This window comes from Mustelus asterias, chromosome 27 (assembly GCF_964213995.1).
Source record: "Mustelus asterias chromosome 27, sMusAst1.hap1.1, whole genome shotgun sequence".
NCBI classification, from domain to species: domain Eukaryota; kingdom Metazoa; phylum Chordata; class Chondrichthyes; order Carcharhiniformes; family Triakidae; genus Mustelus; species Mustelus asterias.
Genome location: NC_135827.1, coordinates 33,572,285 through 33,598,617, shown reverse-complemented (window position 1 = coordinate 33,598,617; position 26,333 = coordinate 33,572,285). Strand labels below are relative to the sequence as shown.

The following is a 26,333-nucleotide window of genomic DNA, read 5'->3' as shown; positions in this document are numbered from 1 at the left end:
CACGCACGCACGCACACACACACACGCACGCACGCGCACACACACGCGCTCCTCCATGGCAGTTAGCAGCCCAGCATTGGCGGCTATCGGAGATGAGAGTGAACTCTGATACAGCTTTTTAGCACCCAGGTGAAGCGTGCCGGAAGCTTCCGCCAGAATTCTGTCAACCATTGACCGGAGTGATGCTTTCAATCGAGGGAACTGCGGCAGCCGGGCCTGCACAGCAATCACTGTGATAAACTGTTCCAGGCTTTGACACTGCCACCATTACTCTGCGCCAATCATCCCCTCACTCGCTGGCACATGTGAGACTTGAATTTAATTCGTTCCGAGGCAACAAATCTTCCCTTCAGGCTTTGATGTTCTGTGGTATCAGCTGGAATTCACACACACACACACAGAACTTAAACAAAGAAGCTTTTCAATTTAATTATAAATACTTACCAGTGAATATATAGAGCAAGATATTGAGGAATATTAGAGAGAGATAAAGACGTGGAAGCTGGGTAGAGATTACAGATATTACAGTAGGGATTTTCACTCTCTGCACATCCCAGTGGTTCCTTTGGGATGTAGATCATGCTACTCAAGGTTTTCCTTTAAAATTGCTGCACTAGATTCCTTTCGTGGTTCAGTAACTTCCTTTGTAATTTTCTGCTGACTCCTAACGTTCAGGGAGATTCGCGCATTTGATATCATTCCGCTAACGCATTGCTTGGGTCCCAGCTGGTGTCACATTGCTACAGGTGGCTTCACAGAGTTACTATGTGGAGATGCCAGAGCTGGACTGGGGTGGGCGCAGTAAGAAGCCTCACAATACCAGGTTAAAGTCCAGCAGGTTTATTTGGAATCACCAAATAAACCTGTTGGACTTTTAACCTGGTGTTGTGAGGCTTCTTACTGTTCATAAAGTTAGGGAGTGGGGGACCAGGCGACGGCATTGGTATTGTGGCCAGACTATTAATTCAGAAATTCAGCTAATGTTCTGGGGACCCGGGTTCGAATCCCGCCACGGCAGATGGCAGAATTTGAATTCTCCAAAAATATCTGGAATTAAGAATCTACTGATGACCATGAAACCCATTGCTGATTGTCGGAAAAACCCTACTTCACTAATGTTCCTTAGGGAAGGAAATCTGCCGGCCTTACCTGGTCTGGCCTACATGTGACTCCAGAGCAACAGCAATGTGGTTGACTCTCAACTGCCCTCTGAAATGGCCGAGCGAGATGCTCAGTTCAAGGGCAACTAGGGATGGGCAATAAATGGTGGCCCAGCCAGCGACGCCCATGTCCCATGAATAAACAAAAAAAAAGGCAGCCTGCTCTATTCTCCAGCCCTGCCCTAGGCAAACCTGGTATCCCTGATCTCAGTGCCCCGGGAGGTGATAGGGAAATGGAATGGCATTGTGGCACAGTGGTTAACACTGCTGCCTCAAAGCACCAGGGACCCAAGTTCAATTCCGGCCTTGGGTGACTGTCTGTCTGTTTGCATGTTCTCCCCGTGTCTGCGCGGGTTTCCTCTGGGAGCTCCGATTTCCTCCCACAGTCTAAAGATGAGCGATTAGGAGGACTGACACAAGGCGTGGTCCAGGGGCCGGCATCTAAGGAGGAAAGAGGGGGAGAGATGGAAGCGATTCAGGAAGTAAAGATAAGCCTCGATTCATTATTTCTCCGAGTCACGCAGCCATCTTTCTGTACCTCTTCCAGACTTTACGTGGGCGTTCAGTTCTGGTCCTCATTGGCGGCTGGGATTTTCCGGTGCCACTGAAAGTGAATGGAGTTTTGGCTGGATCGTCCAATTGTCTGTTCTCACCCGTGACCCCTGACATTAATTCACTGACCTTAACAGTAATACTTTGACCCTTGATAGTTAGTAGGTCCAGGAGATAGGCTGGGTTGTGATGCTCCCACAGTCAAGTAGTCTGCTGTTTCTCCCTATCAAGACTCATTCACAGATAGTAGCCATGATTGGAGGACATCCAGCATCGATGAAATCAAATGAGGCCTGTGGGAGAGGAGGGAAGGCGAGATCGTCAGCTAAATAAAAAAACATTTTCCTTAAAACGCCTGAATTATCTCCTCATTCCTTTGTGCCTTACTTTGGGGCCATTGACAAAGCGTGCAGCCAACTGTCAGTGATGGGAAATAATGCAAACAAATGCAAAATGGATGTATAAATGAAGGTTGGTGACTTTCTGCAGAAATAGAATAGAGAATCATAGAATCTTGATTTGATTTGATTTGTTTTATTATTGTCACATGTATTAGTATACAGTGAAAAGTATTGTTTCTTGTGCGCTATACAGACAAAACATACCATTCATAGAGAAGGAAACGAGAGAGTGCAGAATGTAGTGTTACAGTCATAGCTAGGGTGTAGAGAAAAGTCAACTTAATGCAAGATAAGTCCATTCAAAAGTCTGACGGCAGCAGGAAAGAAGCTGTTCTTGAGTCAGTTGTTACATGATCTCAGACTTTTGTGTCTTTTTCCCGATGGAAGAAGGTGGAAGAGAGAATGTCCGGTGTGAGTGGGGCCCTTAATTATGCTGGCTGCTTTGCCGAGGCAGCGGGAAATGTAGACAGAGTCAATGGATTGGAGGCTAGTTTGAGTGATGGATTGGGCTACATCCACGACCTTTTGTAGTTCCATAGAACCATAGAACCATAGAAAATTGCAGCTCAGAAACAGGCCTTTTGGCCCTTCTTGTCTGTGCCGAACCATTTTATGCCTAGTCCCACTGACCTGCACTTGGACCATATCCCTCCACACCCCTCTCATCCATGAACCCGTCCAAGTTTTTCTTAAATGTTAAAAGTGACCCCGCATTTACCACTTTATCCGGCAGCTCATTCCACACTCCCACCACTCTCTGCGTGAAGAAGCCCCCCCTAATATTCCCTTTAAACTTTTCTCCTTTCACCCTTAACCCATGCCCTCTGGTTTTTTTCTCCCCGAGCCTCAGCGGAAAATGCCTGCTTGCATTCACTCTATCTATACCCATCAAAATCTTATACACCTCTATAGAACCATATAGAGGTCCTTGTGGTCTTGGGCAGAGCAGGAGCCATATGCTATGGTGCATCTGTAAAAGTTGGGGAGAGTCGTAGCGGACATGCCAAATTTTCTGAGTCTTCTGAGAAAGTAGAGGCGTTGGTGGGCTTTCTTAACTATAGTGTCGGCATGGAGGGACCAGGGCAGATTGTCAGTGATCTGGACACCTAAAAACTTGAAGCTCTCGACAGTTCTACTTCGTCTCCATTGATGTAGACAGGGGCATGTTCTCCTTTACGCTTCCTGAAGTCGATGACAATCTCCTTCATTTTGTTGACATTGAGGGAGAGATTATTGTTGCCGCACCAGTTCACCAGATTCTGCAGTGCAGAAGGAGGCCATTCGGCCACTGGCGAACACCGATAACAATCCCATCCAGGCCCTATCCCCGTAACCCCTTGTATTCACCCTGCTGATCTCCCTGACACTAAGGGACAATTTAGCATGGCCAATCAGCCTAACCCACACAGCTTTGAACTGTGGGAGGAAACTGGAGGAAACCCACGCAGACACGGGGAGAATGCGCAAACTCCACACACACAGTCGCCCAAGGCTGGAATTGAACCTGGGTGCCTGGCTCTATGAGGCAGCAGTGCTAACCACTTGAGGTTTGGCTTTCAGTAGCTGTCAGTGTTTCAAACAAACAAAGAACAATACAGCACACGAACAGGCCCTTGGGTCCTCCAAGCCCGCGCCACTCCCCGGTCCAGGATTGAATCCTGAATCCAGGATCCCCGCCCAATTTTCCAGCCTATCTACATCCTAATATCCTATCCACCAAGCTGTCCCTCACAGCTACGATGCTTTGTTCATCACAACCTATTAACTCACCCCCACCCCCCCATTCCAGACCATGTGATCTCCAGGGAGAGGCGAAAACCCAGAGTGAAAACCCCAGGGCCAATATGGGGAAAAAAAAATCTGGGAAATTCCTCTCCGACCCCCTGAGGCGATCGAAACGAGTCCAGGCGATCACACTGGCCCTGATCAGAAAATGCTACCCAACCCTATTCATTTCCACTTCTGCTTTACGAACACCATCTGAATTCCCTGCCCCCGAGACAGGTTCCCAACTATCCGCAGTCTCGCTCTGTACTGGCACCAGCAAGATGATCATAGAATGAAGCCTTGAAACGAGAAACAAAGAACAATTAGCCCACGCCGCTCCCTGGTCCAAACTAGACCACTCTTTTGTATCCCTCCATTCCCACTCCGTTCATATAGCTGTCTATAGATAAGTCTTAAACGTTCCCAGTGTGTCCGCCTCCACCACCTTGCCCGGCAACACATTCCAGGCCCCCACGACCCTCTGTGTAAAATATGTCCTTCTGATATCTGTGTTAAACCTCCCCCCCTTCACCTTGAACCTATGACCCCTCGTGAACGTCACCACCGACCCGGGGAAAAGCTTCCCACCGTTCACCCTATCTATGCCTTTCATAATTTTATACACCTCTATTAAGTCTCCCCTCATCCTCCGTCTTTCCAAAGAGAACAACCCCAGTTTCCCCAATCTCTCCTCATAACCAAGCCCCTCCATACCAGGCAACATCCTGGTAAACCTCCTCTGTACTCTCTCCAAAGCCTCCACGTCCTTCTGGTAGTGTGGCGACCAGAACTGGACGCAGTATTCCAAATGCGGCCGAACCAACGTTCTATACATCTGCAACATCAGACCCCAACTTTTATACTCTATGCCCCGTCCTATAAAGGCAAGCATGCCATATGCCTTCTTCACCACCTTCTCCACCGATTTGCATCATTCTCCTTCAATGCAAAAATGCCTTGCTCTCGTAAGATATTTGAGGAGTTTGGTCAGGTGTCCACAAATTGACATCTTGCCGCGTTTATGGGTTTGAATCAAGTTGCTCCAATGAGCAGAAAAATCAGGCCTCAGCCAAGGCACGGAGATGGTTTACTTGGAAACAAACTTAGAGGGCTACAAGGATCGAGCAAGTTTGTCTGATTGACACCGAAAGCCTGCATGGATTTGAAGGGCTGAATGGCCTCCTTCTGTCCCGTAAAAAACTATGACTCTGTGTCAGGTCTGATAATGCAAGACTTTTAATGGGCTTAATCTCCCAGTGTCACGTGTTGTCTCTCGTGCCAGGGAACATGCATTGTTCTGAGAAGTGCTTTATTATTACTAGACCAAATGTTGCATTGTGTTTAAGAATCAATTGTAGTCTAGGTGACATAAATGTAATTAAAAAACTGTCATAAAAGCACAGAGTGCTTTCTACGTGATCTGTTCGCCTGGCGTATACCCTTACTCCCTGTCACTGCTCCTTCAATGAAATGTAACCTGGGAGGGGTGCCGATAATAGGGAACGCATAACACAGCGAGTTATAAATAAAATATTTCTGGCATTAAGACTGTCACCATCAAGTAGGTCAGCCAGGTTAATTATTAAAACACGAAGGACTTAAGTGACTTTTGGATTTAAAAGTCAAGGACCCAAGGTTTTTACTCCTGAACAATATCCCAGCAAATTGTGGACAAAAAGGATTCTGAAATTCTCTCCCTGGCAAAGGGTTTTTGGCTTTCGAGTGAGGTCATACAGGAGGGAAATTAGGACAGATTTCTTTCACGCAAAGGATTGTAGGGTTAGTGAGAAGTGCCCTTAGTTCTAACGCAGAATCAGTTTGGATAGGAGAAAGAAATAGCAACGGTAAGAATTCACTTGTGGGAGTAGCTCATGGGTCCGCTAACAGTAACCACAACATAGGACGAGGTACACAGCACGAAATAATGTAAAGTTTATTTGTTAGTCCCAAGTAGGCTTACATTAACACTGCAATGAAGTTACTGTGAGAATCCACTAGTTGCCGCACTCCGGCGTCTGTTTGGGTACACTGAGGGAGAATTTAGCATGGCCAATGCACCCAACCAGCACATCTTTTGGAGTGTGGGAGGAAACTGGAGCACCCAGGGAGAACGTGCAGACTCCACACGGACAGTGACCCAAGCTGAGAATCGAACCCAGATCTGTAGCTCTGTAAGGCAGCAGTGCTAACCACTGTGCCACCGTCCCGCCCCATAATGGGGGCATGTAATAAAGTTAGGGCAATAACCATGGATGATTCTAATTTACACATAGATTGGATGAATCAGATTGACAAAGTTAGCCTGGCAGATGGGTTAACAGAGTGTTTTCAGGACAGTTGCTTAGAACGGCACATTCTGGAGACAACCACAGAATAGACCATACGGTAATGTGCAAGGAGGCAGGTTTAATTAATGACCATATAGTAAAGGAGCTTCACAAGGGAGGAGGCATTAGTGGGCGTTTCTGGGACTGCAACCAGTCCCAAGGAAAAGGCCCAATGGATCCGCGAGTGAGATAAGTCTGGGTTATTGGGCAAAGGAGATTTGACCAGTTAAGGGAGGAGGTGGGGTGGTGGATTCTGATGAGCAGGCAGGTAGGAAGAAAGGAGGGTACTAATTAAGGAATACTGCCCCACCAATGCGCTAAGGATATCCCCCGAAGCTAGAGCCCTCCCTTCCTTCCTGATCTTTCAAAAGGTTTTTTTAAGTAACTCCAACCATGTCTTGGCACTATATTGTTGGAGTCAGTTGGCTTGTTAACAAACTAGGTTCAGGCGTTGATTATTTATTTAAATATGGCAGGTGGGCTGTCCATTTCCACCTGCGGTGTTACGGGGATGAGCTCGAGGGTGAGCGGGGAGGTGGTGGGGTTGGCACTCGTCCTACTTTACGCACCCATCTTCTGGAAACATATCCAATGGGGGCAAATGGAGTCCAGTCCCTGATGTGATGTGCCCATAATCAAGAACAGGCTTTACTTGTTAATATGGACGTCTGCAATTCTTTCCATGTGAAAATTGCAGTCAGCGCCTCTTTGCTCTCCTGCTGATGTTTTCCTTTAAGCAACAGTTGATTTGCGCTCGGCGATGCAAGGATGCTGAGTAGAAACCTCTCCCCCTTTGACCGCGTTGCCACCTGGACACTCCAGTCAGTGTTCCTGGAACATCCATCTTACAACCGGTTCAAAATGAAGGATTTGAAAAATGTTAGCAGGAGGCCCTGGTTCGATTTCCGGCTTGGGTCACTGTCAGTGCGGAGTCTGCACGTTCTCCCCGTGTCTGCGTGGGTTTCCTCCGGGTGCTCCGGTTTCCTCCCACACTCTGAAAGACGTGCTGGTTAGGTGCATTGTCCGTGCTAAATTCTCCCTCAGTGTGCCCGAACAGATGCCGGAGTGTGGCGACTGGGGGATTTTCACAGCAACTTCATTGCAGTGTTAATGTAAGCCGACTTGTGACACTAATAAATACACTTTAGTATACCAACCCTGAGTCACATGACAGAGGACACGGTACTCTATCTGACATTGTGGATGGATTAGGCTGTACCTATTCGAAAGGGCACCACATTAATGGAAACCGTGGAATTTCAATCCTACAGTTAGTAAATTGTTGTTAGAGGTTTTTAAATGTAAGTTAAAAAAATCTTTTTTCCACAATCCTTTGTTTCTTTCTCTCTCTGAATCCAACCTTCCTTCCCCTCTCTTCTTTCTGTGCTAGATTTGACTCTTACTGGCTCTATTTTATCCTCTGTCCCTCCTCTGTTTATTTTCCAAGCCTTCGATTTCGTTGGTTCCATCATTCACTGAGGTTCTAGATGACTTGTTGCCCTCAATGCCCCATTCCCTGTTCACCCCCTGATGCACCATCAATCGAGCAAAGACTAGTTTGTATGCAAGAACAAATAGGCTTTTATTCGCAAAAGATTGGAGCACACCCATGCCAATGAACTGGTCCAGACTGAGGCAGGGGGGGTGGGGAGCAGTCGCCTTTATACCTGGACCGGTGGGGGGGGGGAGGAGTCTCGGGTAGGGCCGGCAGGGATGTGCCCAGGCATGTCACATATACAGGTAATAAGCTAACAGTGGTTTACCACACCCAACCCCCCCCCCCCCCCCCCCCCCCACCCCCGCCGCAACAACTTGCAAGTGTTTTGAGCTGAAGGGTGGAGGACAGGGACTAACAAAGAGAGCGCATTGTGAGATGAAAACAGAAAATGCTAGAGATTTTCAGCAGGCCCAACAGCAACCGGGGAGGAAGAAAGAGAATTGACCTTTCATCAGAACTGTGATTAGTTGGAAATGTATGAGATTTTGAGCAAATGAAAGATCAGATGGGAAGAAGGGATAGAATCCTACAGTGCAGAAGGAGACCATTTGGCCCATCAAGTCTGCAATCGAGTCTCAATCCCAACCAGGCCCTATCCCCATAACCCCATGTATTTACCCTAGCTAGTCCCCCTGACACTAAGGGGCAAGTTGGCATGGCCAATCCACCTAACCGGCACATCTTTGGAACGTGGGAGGAAACCAGAGCACCCGGAGGAAACCCATGCAGACATGGGGAAAACGTGAAAACTCCACACAGGCCCAAGCCGGGAATCAAACCAGGGTCCTTGGCACTGTGAGGCAGCACTGCTAACCACTGTGCCACCGTGTCACCGATGGTGAGAACAGGACCGATTAAATGACAAAAGGTTACATTCTGAAAAAGCAAAAGGGAGTAGCAATGGGATCAGTAAATTTTAGTTTTATTCATTCATGGAACATGAGTGTCGCTGGCTTGCCAGAATTAATTACCATCCCTGGTTGTCCAAGGGCAGTTGAGAGTCAACCACATTGCTGCGGCTCTGGAGTTACATGTAGGCCAGACCTGGCAAGGATGGTAGATTTCCTTCCCTAAAGGACATTAGTGAACCAGATGGGTTTTTCTGACAATCGACAATGGTTTCATGGTCATCAGTAGATTCTTAATTCTAGATATTGTTCTTTATTGAATTCAAATTCCACCATCTGCCGTGGTGGGATTCGAACCCGGGTCCCCAGAACATTAACTGAATTTCTGGATTAATAGTCTAGCCATATCATCTCCCCCATATGTGTCTAGATGAGATGTGAATGACAGGATTGTGCCACCTGAATGAAAAGTTAAAGGATGAAAGGATTAAGAAAGAAACAAAGGGAAAATGACCAAATGAACAAAAGAAAGAAGTGAGACAAACTGGGGTTGAGGTTATAATCTAAAGTTGTTGAACGCAGTGTTGAGCAACTCACCAAAGATCCTTAGACAGCACCTTCCAGACCCACGACCACTTCCATCTAGAAGGACAAGGGCAGCAGATAAATGGGAACACCACCACCTGCAAGTTTCCCTCCAAGCCACTCACCATCCTGACTTGGAAATATATCGCCGTTCCTTCGCAGTCGCTGGGTCAAAATCCTGGAATTCCCTCCCTAACGGTATTGTGGGTCAACCCACAGAACATGGACTGCAGTGATTCAAGAAGGCGGCTCACCACCACCTTCTCAAGGGGCAACTAGGGATGGGCAATAAATGCTGGCCCAGCCAGCGACGCCCACGTCCCACAAATGAATAAAAGAAAAATTAATTAAATTCCCCAGGCTCCTTCAGAGGAAATCCTCTTGTCTTTTTTTAAACAAATGTCCGTCAAAGAGAAGGGAAAAAGAAAAGATTGCTGGAAGCAATGCAGCTTGATGGTAACATCAGATGTAGGTACTTTTTACATGCGGAACAAGGTTTCACAATGTCAACAGCACATTAAACATGTAACCTGTGCAGGCCTCATTTCCTCCTGTGTTGCTGCGGTGGTTTTGAATGTTTTGCGAGCTGTTTTTTTTTAAAAAAACCCTGATTTTTAAGTGCTCAAGGAGACATCGAAAATGCATCTTGTTCACATTAATTATTCAGGCCTATGCGGGGAACCTTGTGTTCAGACTAGACCGTTGAGCTTCCTAGCTTTGCCGTGATTAAATTCTGATTATGCTTCTCGAGAGCGTGGCTTGTGTCCTTGAGGAGTTGGCTCTGCAAATGCAGAGCTGTAATACTTCAATTCGTTGGGAAGACATGGATCTCTGATGAAAGCTTCAGACTTTAAAATCGAAAAAAAAATAAGCACATTTGGCATCCGCTCCCGCACATTTGGATCTTGAAACCAAGAGAAACTTTTGATTACTTGTCCTTCGGTCCAAAAGAATTGATTGTCAACAACGATATTTAAAGCAGGGCTGCCCAGTGGTTAAAGTTTGGAGTTTATTTATTAGTGACACAAGGAGGCTTACGTTAACGCTGCAATGAAAATCCCCGAGTCGCCACACTCCAGCGCCTGTTCGGGTACACTGAGGGAGAATTTAGCACGGCCAATGCATCTAACCAGCACGTCTTTCGGACTGTGGGAGGAAACTGGAGCACTCGGAGGAAACCCACGCAGACACGGGGAGAATGTGCAGACTCCGCACAGACAGTGACCCAAGCTGGGAACTGAACCCGGGTCACTGGAGTGTAAGGCAGCAGTGCTAACCACTGCGCCACTGTGCCACCCATTCACTCACTGCCAAATTATTCTGCCCTCCTGACCCACACCAGCCCTGTTTATGAGGAAACGCATGATGTTGGGCAACAGATTTTCAAAAACTGCTGTTCCTGAAACTCAAGGTGGAATTTAGGACCTCTGCAAACTTACCGAATTTCAGTTGACCTGTGATCGGATTGCTAACTCAGTTGTTCATCTACACTGGCAGAACGGCTGCTTCACAGCACCAGGGACCCACCCGGGTTCGATTCCCGGCTTGGATCACTGTCTGTGTGGAGTTTGCACGTTCTCTCCGTGTCCGCGTGGGTTTTCTCCGGGTGCTCCGGTTTCCTCCCACATTCTGAAAGACGTGCTGGTTAGGTGCATTGACCCGAACAGGCACTGGAGTGTGGCGACTCGGGGAATTTCACAGTAACTTCATTGCGGTGTTAACGTAAGCCTTACTTGTGACTAATAACTAAACTTTACTTCACTTTGTCCAAAGAGCCTAGGCCCAGCTCTTGTGCCAGTCCAGGCTAAATTTTGTGGACTGCCCTCAGCCCACTGCCACCCAGTACAGTCGCCAACTCTGGTTGGGTGTGTACCTGGGGGCTTCAGCATGAAATATCTTGAAACAGCCAATCCCTCCTTACCCCTCCTGCCATTGGTACATCCTCCAAGTGCACTGCCTTCCTCCACCAATAGAAAAGACATCAGGCTCTTTGATAACTAATTGGATGCATCTTAACTGTCCATAGAACAGTTTTGTTTCCTCCCAACTCCATTATTTCCATAACTAATAAATCAAAGCAAATTAAAACAGTAGATACCATCAGACCATAAGATACAGGAGCAGAATTAGGCTCTGCCATTCAATCATGGCTGATATGGTTCTCACCCCATTCTTCCGAATCTTCCCCATAACCTTTGGTCCCCTTATCAATCAAGAACCTATCTATTGCTGTCTTAAATACACTCAATGACCTGGCCTTCATAGTGTTGTTTAACTCCCCTCGGATCTTTCTCCTCAGCTGTAGCTGCATCCTGGAGATTAATGTTCAATTCGTGGGGACTCTTGGCAACACTTAGCCAGCCTAATGGATCTAACGACATCAGAAGTGAATTATGTTTGCATTTATTTTTAAAGAAAATCCCTTTGCGACAATTCTCTTATAACCTTTGGGCCCTCATCTATCTTGATATTTATTTTTGACCTTCTGATGAAGTCAATAGAAAGGTTTCTGTAACTGAAAGGTTTGTCTACTGTGTTTTGCCACAGACGTGTTTGTTTCCAATGGTTAATCTCCCAGAGCATTACAAATTACCCTTCAATATTAAACTATTAATTCCGACAACAATTTGCATTTGTAAAGCACTCTAACATTGTAAACAATTCTGAGGTATTTCATAGGCGTGGCACAGTGGCTAGCACTGCTGCCTCACAGCACAAGGGACCCAAGTTTGATTCCTGGATTGGGTCACTGTCTGTGTGGAGTTTGCACATTCTCCCCGTGTCTGCGCGGGTTTCCTCCAGGTGCTCCAGTTTTCTCCCACAGTCCAAAGATGTGTTTTTTAAAATTCATTCATGGGACATGGGTGTTGCTGGCTGGCCAGCATTTATTGCCCACCCCCAGTTGTCCTTGGAGTGCAGGTGAGAGCCAACCACATTGCTGTGGCTCTGGACTGAAATGTAGGCCAGACCAAGTAAGGACGTCAGATTTCCTTCCCTAAAGGATATTAATGAATCAGTTGGGTTTTTCCCGACAATCGACAATGGTTTCATGATCATCAGTAGATTCTTAGTTCCAGATTTTTTTTATTGAATTCAAATTCCACCATCTGCTGTGGTGAGATTCAAATCCGTGTCCGCAAAACATTAGTTGAGTTTCTGGATTAATAGTTTAGCGATAATACCACTAGGCCATCACCTCCCCTGGTGGGTTAGGTGGGTTGGCCATGGCAAATGTGCGGGGTTGCAGAGATAGGGCGGAGGGGAGGACCTGGGCAAAGATGATCTTTCGGAGAGCTGGTACAGACTCGATTTCACTGTAGGGATTCTATGAATTCATTTGGCTTCTTTCTTTCCAGTTCCCCCTTTGATCCAGCCTTTTGAGTTTCCGCCAGCGTCGATCGGTCAGCTTCTCTACATCCCCTGCGTGGTATCGTCAGGCGATATGCCCATCCGTATCACCTGGAGAAAGGACGGTCAGCTGATCCTCTCCGGGTCAGGGGTCACCATCGAAACCAAAGAATTCATGAGCTCCTTGCAGATCTCCAGCGTGTCTCTGAAACATAATGGTAACTACACGTGCATCGCCAGCAATGAGGCCGCAACCGTCATGAGAGAACGACGACTCATTGTACGAGGTGAGGAGACCAAGATGCTTATTAAATGTCTTTATTTTTGTCCTTTTGTTCTTATTAGATGTCCTAAGTATCTTTTAAGTCAAGGCTTTGTGGCAAATTGGAGAAAATTTGGAGCTATGCAGTTCAGACAGCAGGTCTATTTAATCCATTTTCATCGGGAAATTGTCGAGTGACCTTTCAGTCTTTTATCTGAAAGATCCATAAGACCATTAGACCATCAGACACACGAGCAGAATTAGGCCACTCGGCCCATCGAGTCTGCTCCGCCATTCAATCATGGCTGATTTTTTTTCTCATCCCCATTCTCCTACCTTTTCCCCATGACTCCTGATCCCCTTATCAAACAAGAACCTATCTATCTCTGTCTTAAAGACACTCAATGACCTGGTCTCCACAGCCTTCTGCGGCAAAGAGTTCCACAGATTCACCACTCTCTGGCTGAAGAAATTCCTCCTCATCTCTGTTTTAAAGGATTGTCCCTTCAGCCTGAGTTTTGTGCCCTCTGGTTCTAGTTTTTCCTACTAGTGGAAACATCCTCTCCACATCCGCTTTATCCAGGCCTCGCAGTATCCTGTAAGTTTCAATAAGATCCCCCCTCATCCTTCCAAACTCCAATGAGTACAGACACAGAGTCCTCAACCGTTCCTCATACGACAAGCTCTTCATTCCAGGGATCATTCTTGTGAACTTCCTCTGGACCCTTTCCTAGGCCAGCACATCCTTCCTTAGATATGGGGCCCAAAACTGCTCACAATACTCCAAATGGGGTCTGACCAGAGCCTTATACAGCCTCAGAAGTACATCCCTGCTCTTGTATTCTCGCCCTCCAGCGACAGACCGTACATTAAATAGGTGTTTCTGGGATCTTGCTATGTTTAAATTGGCTGCCACATTTGCCTACACTGTAGCAATAATTACATTTTGGCAGTAGCTGTTTTTCTGAGAATACCACAAAGTGATATCTCAATACAACATTTTGGTGTCAGCTACTGGTTAAGTAACTGCCTGTGTGGAGTCTGCGCGTTCTCCCTGTGTCTGCGTGGGTTTCCTCCAGGTTCTCCGGTTTCCTCCCACATGTCTAAAGATGTACAGGGCGGGTGGATTGGCCGTGCTAAATTGCCCCTTCATGTCAGGGGGATTGGCAGGATAAATACGTGGGGCTACGAGGATAGGGCCTGGGTGGGATTGTTACCAATGGGCCGAATGACCTCCTTCTGCACTGTAGGGATTTTATGATTCTAAGAATTGATAAATATTGGCTAGAACCACTCCGGTGCTCACTTTTGAATCAATACCACCACCAGACAGCCCCAATTTAATGTCTCATTCTCGAGACATCACCTCTGACAACGCAGCACTCCCTCAGGACTGCACAGAAATGCCAGTCTCAGTTATATTCTCAATAGTGGGATTTGAGCAAAGCTTCTGACTCAGAATGGAAGCACCTGAGCCACAGCTAACTCATTTATATGAATAGAATACACATTATTGCTATTTGTATTACCATGTTCCAGCACCAGTGTCTCTCAATCCAATCCATGGCTGCAGGTGAATTATTCTCTTGTCAATGTACTGTGCCCAGGAGAAATATTTGCCCATGAAAACAAATCAAAGATACCACTGCAACACCCCACTTCTCTTTGATCAATCCTAGTTTTTTTTCATCATTCTTAATTATTTATTATAATTGTTTTCTATCTTCCAGTCCCGCCGCGTTTTGTGGTCCAACCCAATAACCAGGATGGCATCTATGGAAAAGCTGGAGTTCTTAACTGTTCGGTAGATGGATATCCTCCTCCGAAGGTCATGTGGAAGCACGCCAAAGGTACGACCCTGCTATTCGTAAATTTAGTCCTCATTCTTTCCCGAGTCACAGTGCAGGTTGGTAATGGTGCAGACCCAGATTACATACACGGAAGCATATATAAAAATCAGAAGCAGGAGTAGGCCATTCGGACCTTTGAGCACACTCCATCATTCATTTTGATCGTGGCTGGTCATCAAATTCAACATCCAGATCCCACCTTTCCCCATATCCCTTGATCCATTTAGCCCCAAAAGCTCGTTCTAATTCCTTCTTGAAATCACACGTTTGGGCCTCAGTTACTTTCTATGCTAGTGAATTCCACACATTCACTCCCTGGGTGAAGAAATTTTACCTCGGCCCTAAAAGGTTTACCCCTTATCCTCAAACTATAGCCCCTAGTTCTGGACTCCCCCGCCATCAGGAACATTCTTTCTGAATCCACCCTGTCTAATCCTGTTAGAATTTTATAAGTTTCTATAAGATCCCCTCTCACTTTTCTAAACTCCAGTGAATATAATCCTAACCGATTTAGTCTCTCCTCATATGACAGACCTGCCATCTCAGGAACCAGCCTGGTAAATGTTCTCTGTACTCCCTCTATAGCAAAGATATCCTTAGTCAGATAAGGACATCAAAACTGCGCACAATACTCCAGGTGTGGCCTCATCAATGCCCTATACAATTACATTAAACATCCTTGTCCCTATACTCAAATCCTCTCACTATGAAGGCCAACATATCATTTACCTTCTTCACTGCCTGCTGTATCTGCGCACTTACTTTCAGCGACTGATGCACGAGAACACCAGGCTCTCGCTAAGTATCTATCTCTCTCCATTTCCACTCATTCAAATAATAATCTGCCTTCTTAATTTTGCTTCCGAAGTGGATAACTTCACATTCATCCGCATTATACTGCATCTGCCATGCATATGCCCACTCACTCAGCCTGTCCAAATCATGCTGAAGCATCTCTGCATCCTCCTCACAGCTCACCCTCCCACCCAACTTTGTGTCTGTATCTTAAACTGTCGCTAAAATGTAACATTTGATGGATTCTAAGCTTTAATTGGTCCAGGTTCCAGGAGATGCATTGCATAAGCTTCCTCCTCCAGCTTCCCCACCAATGGCCATCCAATGCTTCTTCAGAAGGAACTCTTCAAATGCAGACAATAAAAATATGACAAAACATACTCCCACTTATAAATCAAAGAAAGGGTTCAATAAAGAAATTCCATTACTCCAAACTTGGGGCCTCATCCTGGACCAATCCAAGTTCCTCACAATTCCCAACAGGTTCTTATTTATAGTGAGTTAGCTGGTCAGCTGATCATTCTGTGATTGGTTCCACGGTTTACTGGGTCAGCTGACCCTTACAGCTTGTTACAACTAGTCACATTACGTCCAATATAAAGTTGCCACCGATTACATTCTAACATCCAACAGGCGAATGCTCACTCTTCCTTCCCTAATTGGACAATTCTTGACCATTTGTCAATACCCACCTCCTCCAGAATGTTAATCATTCAGAATCAAAAATATTGAAAGAAGATTTATTTTCTCGTAACATCTCTTATTTTCCTTCTGGGTTGCATACAGCTGTGGCCCGGAGATAATTTTTAATCCTTGGCGTTTCCAAGACGTTTCTGGAGAGTTGGCAACTATCTCATGTGCAATCTCAATCAATGCTTATCTTGAAAAGATCTTGCTGGGGAGTCTGTATGGCAATCATCTTTCAGGATCAATTTCTTATGCAATGCGAGACTGATTCCCTCTACACAGCTAATTGCATTCCCCTACCTTCACATCCCGTGAAGATATTGACTGATACTGATGTACAGTTCATCCTTAAACACCTCAAAATTATTGAAAAGGAATCAAAGAAAGATTGCAATCTCAGTGGAAATACTGATGTGATCATTTAACTACGGATCAATATGCAGTCAAAAAACAAAGAATAAAGAAAAATACACCACAGGAACAGCCCTTTAGCCCTCCAAGCCTGCGCCGATCATGATACCTGCCTAAACTAAAACCGTATGCACTTACGGAGTCCGTATCCTTCCATTCCCATCCCATTCTTGTATTCGTCTAGTTGCCCCTTAAATGCCACTATCGTACCTGCTCCCACCACCTCCCCGGGCAGCACGTTCCAGACATTCGCCACCCTCTGTGTAAAACACTTGCCTCGCACATCTCCTCTAAACTTTCCCCCACGCACCTTAAACCTATGTCCCCTAGTACTTGACTTTTCTACCCTAGGAAAGAGCATCTGACTATCCACTCTGTCCATGCCACTCATAATCTTGTAAACCTCTATCAGGTCACCCCTCGACCTCCGTCGTTCCAGTGGGAACAAACCGAGTTTATCCAACCTCTCTTCATAACCAATACCCTCCAGACCAGGCAACATCCTAGTAAACCTTTTCTGTACCCTCTCCAAAGCCTCCACATCCTTCTGGTAGTGTGGCAACCAGAATTTTACACAATATTCTAAATGAGGCCTAACTAAGGTTGTGTACAGCTGCAGCATGACCTGCCAATGTTTATACTCAATGCCCTGACTGATTAACACAAGCATGCCGAGTGCCTTCTTGACTATCTTATCCAGCTGTGTTGCCACTTTCAATGATTTAAAGTTCTTTAAGTGAATGGCCACCCATGACCTACTGGATGGTAAAAGTGCCACACACAATGTGGCCATGTTTTGCCACTGCTTAACATGGAAGGTTGGACAGGTTTAGCCCTTGGACACTGGAGGATAGGCCTCTTCCTTTACTGCAGTAGTTGTTCATTACTGCATTCGTTGTAATTTTCCAAAAAATCCTTGGATTCTGCAGAGGTACGGGAGGATTGGAAAACTACCAGCGTGGCACCCCTATTGAAAAAGGGAGGGAGGCAAAAAGGTAACTTTTAGCCGAACATCAAGGGGTGACATGATGGCACAGTGGTTAGTGCTGCCTCACAGCACCAAGAACTCGGGGTCAATTCCCGGCTTGGGTCACTGTCTGTGCGGAATTTGCATGTTCTCCCTGTGTCTGCATGGGTTTCCTCCGGGTGCTCTGGTTTCCTCCCACAGTCCAAAAGACGTGCTGGTTAGATGCATTGGCCATGCTAAATTCTCCCTCAGGTACCCGAACAGGCCCCGGAGTGTGGCAACTCGGGGATTTGCACACTAATCTCATTGCAGTGTGAATGTAAGCCTACTTGCGACCCCAATAAACTTAACTAATTTAATTAAAGTCCTTTTGTGTTCCAGCTTCCTGCAGTTTTTCTTGATTTAAATAATGTTCTGTTCTTTTATTCTCCATTCCAAAATGAAAGACTTCACATTTTCCCACATTATACTCCATTTGCCAACTTTTTTTGCCCATGCACTTAGCCTATCAATATCCATTTGCAAACTCTTTGTATCCCTTCGCAACTTCCCTTTCGTGTTGTCTGCAAATTTGGCTAAAGTACATTCACTTACTTCCTGGCAGCTAACCACTGTGCCACCGTGCTGCCCAGACATTGAGGTAGTTTGGGGTACTTGTACACAAAACACAGAAAGCTAGCACACAGATGCAGCAGGTAGTCAGGAACGTTGATGGAATGTTGGCCCTTATTTCAGGGGGTTGGAGTATTAAGAGTAAGGAAGTCTTGCTGTAACTGTACAAGGCACTGTGAAAGCACATCTGCCTTACTGTGAGCAGTTTTGGTCCCTTTATTGAAGGAAAGATATTGGGGGCGATTCTCCCATCTCGCTGCACCGCTTTTTTAGCACAGCGGGCTACCAGACTCTTGCGGTGGCCGATTCATGCCATTCGCACCAGGCGTTCGGGCCTTAGCGTGTCTCCCAGTGCTGGATTTCTGGCGCCATCAGAATGTATGCATAATGTAAGCCGTTTCTAATTTAAGTATGTTTTAAATAGCATTAATGTGAGGTGATTCATTTTGGTAGGACAAATTTAAATGTGGATTACAGGGTCAAAGGTAGGGTTCTGAAGACTGTGGAGGAACAGAGAGATCTTGGGGTCCATATCCACAGATCTCTAAAGGTTGCCAGTCAAGTGGATAGAGCTGTGAAGAAGGCCTATAGTGTGTTAGCTTTTATTAACAGGGGGTTGGAGTTTAAGAGCCGTGGGGTTATGCTGCAACTGTACAGGACCTTGGTGAGACCACATTTGGAATATTGTGTGCAGTTCTGGTCACCTCACTATAAGAAGGATGTGGAAGCGCTGGAAAGAGTGCAAAAGGAGATTTACCAGGATGCTGCCTGGTTTGGAGGGTAGGTCTTATGAGGAAAGGTTGAGGGAGCTAGGGCTGTTCTCTCTGGAGCGGAGGAGGCTGAGGGGAGACTTAATAGAGGTGTATAAAATGATGAAGGGGATAGATAGAGTGAACGTTCAAAGACTATTTCCTCGGGTGGATGGAGCTATTACAAGGGGGCATAACTATAGGGTTCGTGGTGGGAGATACAGGACGGATATCAGAGGTAGGTTCTTTACGCAGAGAGTGGTTGGGGTGTGGAATGGACTGCCTGCAGTGATAGTGGAGTCAGACACTTTAGAAACATTTAAGCGGTTATTGGATAGGCACATGGAGCACACCAGGATGATAGGGAGTGGGATAGCTTGATCTTGGTTTCAGATAAAGCTCGGCACAACATCGTGGGCCGAAGGGCCTGTTCTGTGCTGTACTGTTCTATAGGACTGAAATTCCCAGGCCCACTAGCCTCTCCCCCCCCCCCCCCCCCCCACCGCCAGGAGTGGTTCACTCCTACGGGGTTTACGATAGCTCCGCAATTGCGGGGGGATGACAGCCTGAACCCGCTGGAATGAAGGGCGGGGGGCAATCAAGGCACACCAGAGGTCACCGGGTGGGTACCCCCTGGGCATTGTCACCTTGGCACGGCCCAAAGGGCAAAGTGCCAATCCCCATGGGGCACCTTGGCACTGCCCATCGGACATGGAGTAGTACCAAGGGGGTGGGGCGTGATGGGAGTGAGGCCTCTGGGGGGGCGATCAGTGAGGGTGGGGGGGGCGGTCTCGCTGCCACTCTGCACTTGGGCTGTGTGACAGAAGGAGAGGGGCCAGTGATCGGGGCTGGCCATCAGGGTGGGAGGGAAGTAGCCTGCTGGAGGCGGGCTGTAAGGGGGGGGAGAGGTCAGGACTGAGAGGTAGGGGGGTCAGGACTGCGGGGGGTGGGTGGGGGGGTTGGGGCTGCCAATGGAGGGAGATTCATTTTTAAACTCCCGCTGAAAAAAACCAGCGGGATTTAGTCCAATTTTTACGCGAATTCAACACTTTTTTGGAGAGAATCGCCCCCATTATTTAATTGGAGGCAATTCAGAGAAGGTTGACGTGATTGATCCCCAGTATAGAGGGATTGTCTTATGAGGAAAGATTAAACATGTTGAGACTCTACTCATTGGAATTTAGAGGAATGAGAGGTGATCGCATTGAAACATATCAGATTCTTAAAGGGTTTGACAGGGGAAATGCTCAGAGGATGGCTGGAATTTTACTGTCCCACCCGCTACGGGAATCAAAGCGGGCAAGGGGTGGACCATGGAAAGGTCCATTGACCACGGGCAGGATTTTACGGTTTCGGGATGGGCAAGGCCATAACAATCCTGCTCAGTGTTTCCCCTCATGCGAGAGTCTCGGACCAGAGGGCAGAGTCTCAGAATAAAGGGGCGCCAATTTAAGACTGAGATGGGAAGGAATTTCTTCTCTCAGGGTGTTGAGAGTCTTTGGGAGCTCCTTGCCACAGAGAGCTGTGGGGGCAGAGCCCTTGTGTATATTTAAGGCCAAGATAGATTTTTGATCAGTCACGGAATCAAGGGGAAAGGGCAGGAAAGTGGACGTGAGGAAGGTTGGATCAACCACGATGCTATTGAATGATGGAACAGGCTCGACTGGCCGAATGGCCTATTCCGTTCCTATTTCATTTGGCCTTAGTGTCTTATAGCTACCCTTGCTGGCTTCAGCTAAAGCCACAGTTGAAGCCACAAGACGTTCTGAGAAGCCATACCCGTGAGTTTGTTGTTGTAAGTGCACAGACCAGTGTTTCAGATCATCCAAGGTTCTCTCAAGAAAATAACTACCCTGTGGTTAGAGTTGCTAATCTGACACAAATAAAGAGCCTGCTCCACAAACTCAATTCCACAATGTCTGAGGAATAAAGGAATGATCAAATCAGCAGAGAAACATTGTGAACTCCTTTCCCCTGCCACTTTGCCCGCACGAGGTTTTGAAAACCTGGGTCTGGATTGAGATGATTGCAGTTACGAATGGGAAATGCATTTACAAAAATGCTTCTGGCACCACAAGCAGCCTGCCTGCACAGGAAGGGGAGGAAGAGAGGGGATTCTGCAGTCAGGAGTACAGATAGGAGCTACTGTGGCCATCAACGTGACTCCAGGATCATGTGCTGCCTCCTTGGTGCCAGGGTCCGGGATGGCTGCAGGGCATCCTGAAGGGGGAGGGTGGTAAGGCAGAGGTCATGTTGGTACCAATGACACAGGTCGAAAGAGGGATGAGGTCTTGCATCAAGAATTCAGGGAATTAGGTAGTAGACTAAAAAGCAGGGTTATAATCTCTGGATTACTCCCAGTGCCACGTGCTAGTGAGCACAGAAATGGGAGAGTAATGCAGATGGATGTGTGGCTTAAGAGCTGGTGCAGGAGGGAGGGTTTTTGTGTAAGTACCTTAACCTGTGCAAATGGGACGGTCTACATCTCAACAACAACAGGACTAACATCCTCTGCTCGTACTTTTGGGAGGAATTAAAACTAATTCGGCAAAGGGGAGGGGATACAGACTGTTAGCAGAATAGGGACACAGCATAATGCAGTAAAGCAATCAAGTCAGAGGGAGTATGGCTGTATTAAGTTTCAGGGAGTAGGGCAACCCTGGATGGCCTCTACATTAATGCCAGGAGTATTAGAGGTAAAACGGATGAGTTAAGGCCAAGGATTGACACGTGGAATTATGATATAGTAACAGTCACGAGGGAACATAGGCAGTGGGTTTAGGGGGGATGTGAGGAAAAACTTTTTTACCCAGAGGGCAGTGATGGTCTGGAATGCACTGTCTGGGAGGGTGGTAGAGGCGGGTTGCCTCACACCCTTTAAAAAGTACCTGGATAAGCACTTGGCACATCATAACATTCAAGGCTTTGGGCCAAGTGCTGGTAAATGGGATTCGCTAGGTAGGTCAGGTGTTTCTCTTGTGTCAGTGTAGACTCGATGGGCCAAAGGCCCTGTTCTGTACTGTGTGATTCTGTAAACATTTTAAAATGCACATTACAATCAAAGGTAATAACCAATTCAAGCATGAATATATATGTAAAGAGCATCACTAACCTACTATTAGTGTAGATATAATAATGTACTATTATACTATCTCCTATACTAGGGCAGCACGGTGGACAGTGGTTAGCACTGCTGCCTCACAGCACCAGGGACTTGGGTTCAATTCTGGCCTTGGGTGACTGTTTGTGTGGAGTTTGCACGTTCTCCCCGTGTCTGCGTGGGTTCCCTCCGGGTGCTCTGGTTTCCTCCCACAGTCCAAAGATGTACCGGTTAGGTTGATTGACCATGCTAAATTGCCCCATAACATCCCAAGATGTGTGGGTTAGATGAGATAAACCATGGTAAATGTATGGGGTTACGAGGATAGGGCTAGGAGAGGGCCTGGGTAAGATACTCGTTAAGAGAATTGGTGCAGATTCAATGGGCTGAATGGTCTCTTCTGCACTGTAGGGATTCTGTGAAATAGTTTAACGTAATGTTTGTTGTGGTAAAACTTCCAACAGACTCACTTGTGTTGTCATTATAGGTCAAATCTTGCTTGTTGTAAGGTGATTGAACATCCAAAGATGTGCGGGTTAGGTGGATTGGCCGTGCTAAATTGCTCCTTAGTGTCAGGGGGACTAGCTAGGGTAAATGCATGGGGTTATGGGGATAGGGCCTGAATGGGATTGTGGGTGGTGCAGACTGCAGGCTGGGGAGAGGGCCTGGGTAAGATACTCTGTCAGAGAGTTGGTGCAGACTCAATGGGCTGAATGGCCTCTTCTGCACTGTAGGATGCTATGATTCTATGGAACAGTAGCAGATCCAGGTCCTGTGGTGTACTTTGTTTGTGGAAAATTTTCAAGAAGGGAAAGGCCACTACTTTTTAAAGACTCATTGCATCCGTGTCCCAGTGAGGGTGAGATGCAATGCTTCCCAGAGCACCTTCATGATGAAGCATGTTCCTCCGGGTTTCAGCGGGATTAACGTGTTGGTTATTTCTTACTGCTCCTCCCTCTGACTGTTCATTAACTCCATTCTTTGCAGGAAGCGGGAATCCTCAGCAGTACCACCCAGTACCACTGACAGGCCGAATTCAGATCCTGGCAAACGGCTCCTTGTTGATTCGTCACGTCTTGGAAGAAGACATTGGGTACTACCTTTGCCAGGCAAGCAATGGCGTTGGTACAGACATCAGCAAGTCCATGTTTCTGACAGTGAAGAGTAAGTACCTTAATTTGTGTTTGCTTGTGGGCCATGTTTTCAGAGAAGCCCAATTGAAATCCATATGTTGAATCCATACACTAAACGGAATGTCTGTTTGAAAGTCTGTACACATTCGCCAGAATCCTACCACCCCGCCCGCCATGGAATCGGAGCGGGCGGGTGGTGGACAATGGAAGTGTCCATTGACCTTGGGTGGGATTTTCCGGTCTCGGGTCGAGCCGTAATGTCAAGCAGCTTGCTGTTCAACGCACATCACAACTGCCTCCCAAGAACTTGATCGATATTAGCTCCTTGGCTGCGGAGGTGAAAGCACAATGTTCCAAATTATACACTAGACTTAACTAGATCATAGAACTGTACAGCACAAAAAGAGGCCATTCGGCCCATTGAGTCTTTGCTAGCTCTTTTGAAGAGTTACCCATTTATTCCAGCCTTCTGCATTTGCCCCACAGCCCCGCAAATTTTTCCTTTTCAAACATAAATCGAATTTGCATCTGAAAGTTACGATTGAATCTGTTTCCACCCAGTCCTTTGAGCCAGTGCATTCCAGATCATAAAACGCCACCGTTAGACACAAAAATCCCATCTCCCTCCTTTTGCCAATTATCTTGAACCTGTGAACTCAACTTACTGACACTCCCACCAGTTTCTCCCTATTTACTTTCTCAGAACGCCTCATGGTTTTTGAATCACCTCTATTAAATCCTCCGTCAACCTTCTCTGCTCTCAGGGTCAGGCCAGGAAAAGAAACTTTGAACAATGCCCATACACGCTCGGATCTACAGACTGTGGGAGTTATTGTTTCCATTTTGTTAAGCCTCCCAGAACATGCAAGATGACCTATGCGTGAACTGAACTGAGACACAGTGGGACGCGGGTGTTGGCAGTGTTGAAAATGTACAGTTCGAGGAGCATTTGATGCTGTCAACCTGAACCAGTTGAGCCTGCTGTTGTACAGATTATAACGCTCTCCCCACACCTCCAGGCTAAAGCGCACTCGTACTGATGTGTGAGTCGCACTCCCAGTTTGATGCATGCTTATAAACCTGAGAGAAAATGTGACATTTACATTCAATGTTACATTTTAATCCTGCGAGAGTGAGCTTAGAATCACAGAATCCTTCCAGGCAGAAGGGGGCCATTCGGCCCATCGAGTCTGCACCAACCACAATCCCAGCCATACCCTATTCCCGCAATGCCACATATTTACTCTGCTAATCCCCCTGACACTAGGGTCAATTTAGCATGGCCAATCAACCTAACCCGCACACCTTTGGACTGTGGGAGGAAACCGGAGCACCCGGAGGAAACCCACGCAGACACGGGGGAGAACGTGCAGACTCCACACAGACCGTGACCCGAGGCCGGAAGTGAACCCAGGTCCCTGGTACTGTGAGACAGCAGTGCTAACCGCTGTGCCACCATGCCGCCCATACTGACTTCTTCCAGTAATATAGATGATTAGAACTAGGACAAGGCCGTTAAGCCCAAGAATCTAAATTAAAAGCGAATTACTGCAGATGCTGGAATCTGAACCAAAAACAGAAAATGCTGGAAAAATCTCAGCAGGTCTGACAGCATCTGTGGGGAGAGAATAAAGCCAACGGTTCGAGTCTGGATGTTGGCCCTATTCTTGCTCCACAGATGCTGTCAGTCCTGTTGAGATTTTCCAGCGTTTTCTGGATGTCCAGACTCAAAATGTTGCGTGGAATTTTTCTGTCCCACCCGCCATGGGAATCGTAGCGGGCGGGAGATGGACTATGCAAAGGTCCAAGAGTTAAAGTAAATTTTATTTATGAGTCACAAGTAAGGCTTGCATTAACACTGCAATGAAGTTCCTGTGAAATTTCCCTAGTCGCCACACTCCGGCGCCTGTTCGGGTCAATGCACCCTAACCAGCATGTCTCTCAGACTGTGGGAGGAAACCGGAGCACCCGGAGGAAACTCACGCAGACACGTGCAAACTCCACACAGACAGTGATCCAAGCTGGGAATCGAACCCGGGTCCCTGGCGCTGTGAGGCAGCAGTGCTAACCACTGCGCCACCGTGCCGCCCCTTGGACGGGATTCTCCGACCTTGGGGCGAGCGCGGCTGGAAAGTCCCCTCTGTTAGCTCTATTCTCTCTCCACAGATGCTGTCAGAGCTGCTGAGATTTTCCAGTGTTAGCTGGAGAACCTCTTGTTTTTTTAGAAGCCAAACAATATCTGCTCACTTTCTCACCTTGTCACAATCTATTGACTTCCTGGAAATCGTTTTTCTCTGGCAAATTCAGTCCGTGGGTTAAAGGAGCACACTGGACTTGCCTTCTCCCTAATTCTTGACTGTTCTCTGAACACTTCACCCGGTCCACTGCAATGCCTGCAGAGTAGCAAAGGGCCTGTCAATACCTCACGTTCCATGGAGAGATTGACCTCATCAGACCTCATTTAGTTGCGGTTTAATAATCCACTTCTGTCAGGCTGTAGTTTCCTATTTCATTCGACTCTTGAATTGATGTCGTTAACAAGCTCCATGATTGCAGATGTTTTCAGTTGCCTTGGTGGGGGAGGGGGAGAGCAGCCGCCAAGAACAACAGACTTGACCGGTACTGAAGGATGAGAAGTGGTTGATTTACCTCCTGTGGGATTGTCACACCGAACCCAATTTAAAAAAAATACTTTCTCCTCGGTGTAATGAGCTAATCAATCAGAAGTTCGCTAAGTAAAAGGTGACTTCGTGGTTTGCCTGAACACGGGCAGCAATGCACAACCAGAGGTTGTCCTTAAAACACGATAAAGGTGTGGGGACGTTGCCCTCCTGCCTCTGAATCCCATTATCTGAAAGGGAAGTTCTCCCTAACAATGTTCCTCTCTCAAATAACTGCACCAGAGAATGGGTAGAATAATGCAGCACAGAAGTAGGCCATTCGGTCTATCATATTTGTGGAATTTCTATGAAAGACCTACCCAGCTAGTCCCATTCCCCTGTCCTTTTCCCATAGCCCTGCAAATGGTTTTTTTTAAATTGGTACCTTTCGGTACTTTAATTCTAATCAAAAAACCCAATCAAATTAAGTCCAATCATGGTCCCCACATGAGGGATAAACCAGATGCAAGCTGACAAGACAAGACATTGCATCCCATCTTTAGCTCGATCAAACAAGACCCAAGCTGACAGGATGAGACATTGCCACCCCCCCCCCCCCCCCCCCCCCACCCCGCCACCTCCCGGGCTCTCGATCTGAGCTTCACCCACGCCAAAATGCTG

General features: G+C 46.9%; 2 protein-coding genes across 2 annotated transcripts in view; one reads left to right on the top strand and one right to left on the bottom strand.

The window, feature by feature from the left end:
* c2cd2l (c2cd2 like) overlaps positions 1-26,333 on the bottom strand; it is a 663,422-nt gene that overhangs the window by 162,333 nt on the left and 474,756 nt on the right. The window lies entirely within an intron of this gene.
* dscaml1 (Down syndrome cell adhesion molecule like 1) overlaps positions 1-26,333 on the top strand; it is a 601,890-nt gene that overhangs the window by 365,353 nt on the left and 210,204 nt on the right. Inside the window, exons 8-10 of the mRNA XM_078198958.1 lie at positions 12,495-12,773; positions 14,479-14,598; positions 22,907-23,083. Coding sequence (XP_078055084.1) covers positions 12,495-12,773; positions 14,479-14,598; positions 22,907-23,083 — 576 coding nt within the window. The remainder of the gene's footprint in view (positions 1-12,494; positions 12,774-14,478; positions 14,599-22,906; positions 23,084-26,333) is intronic.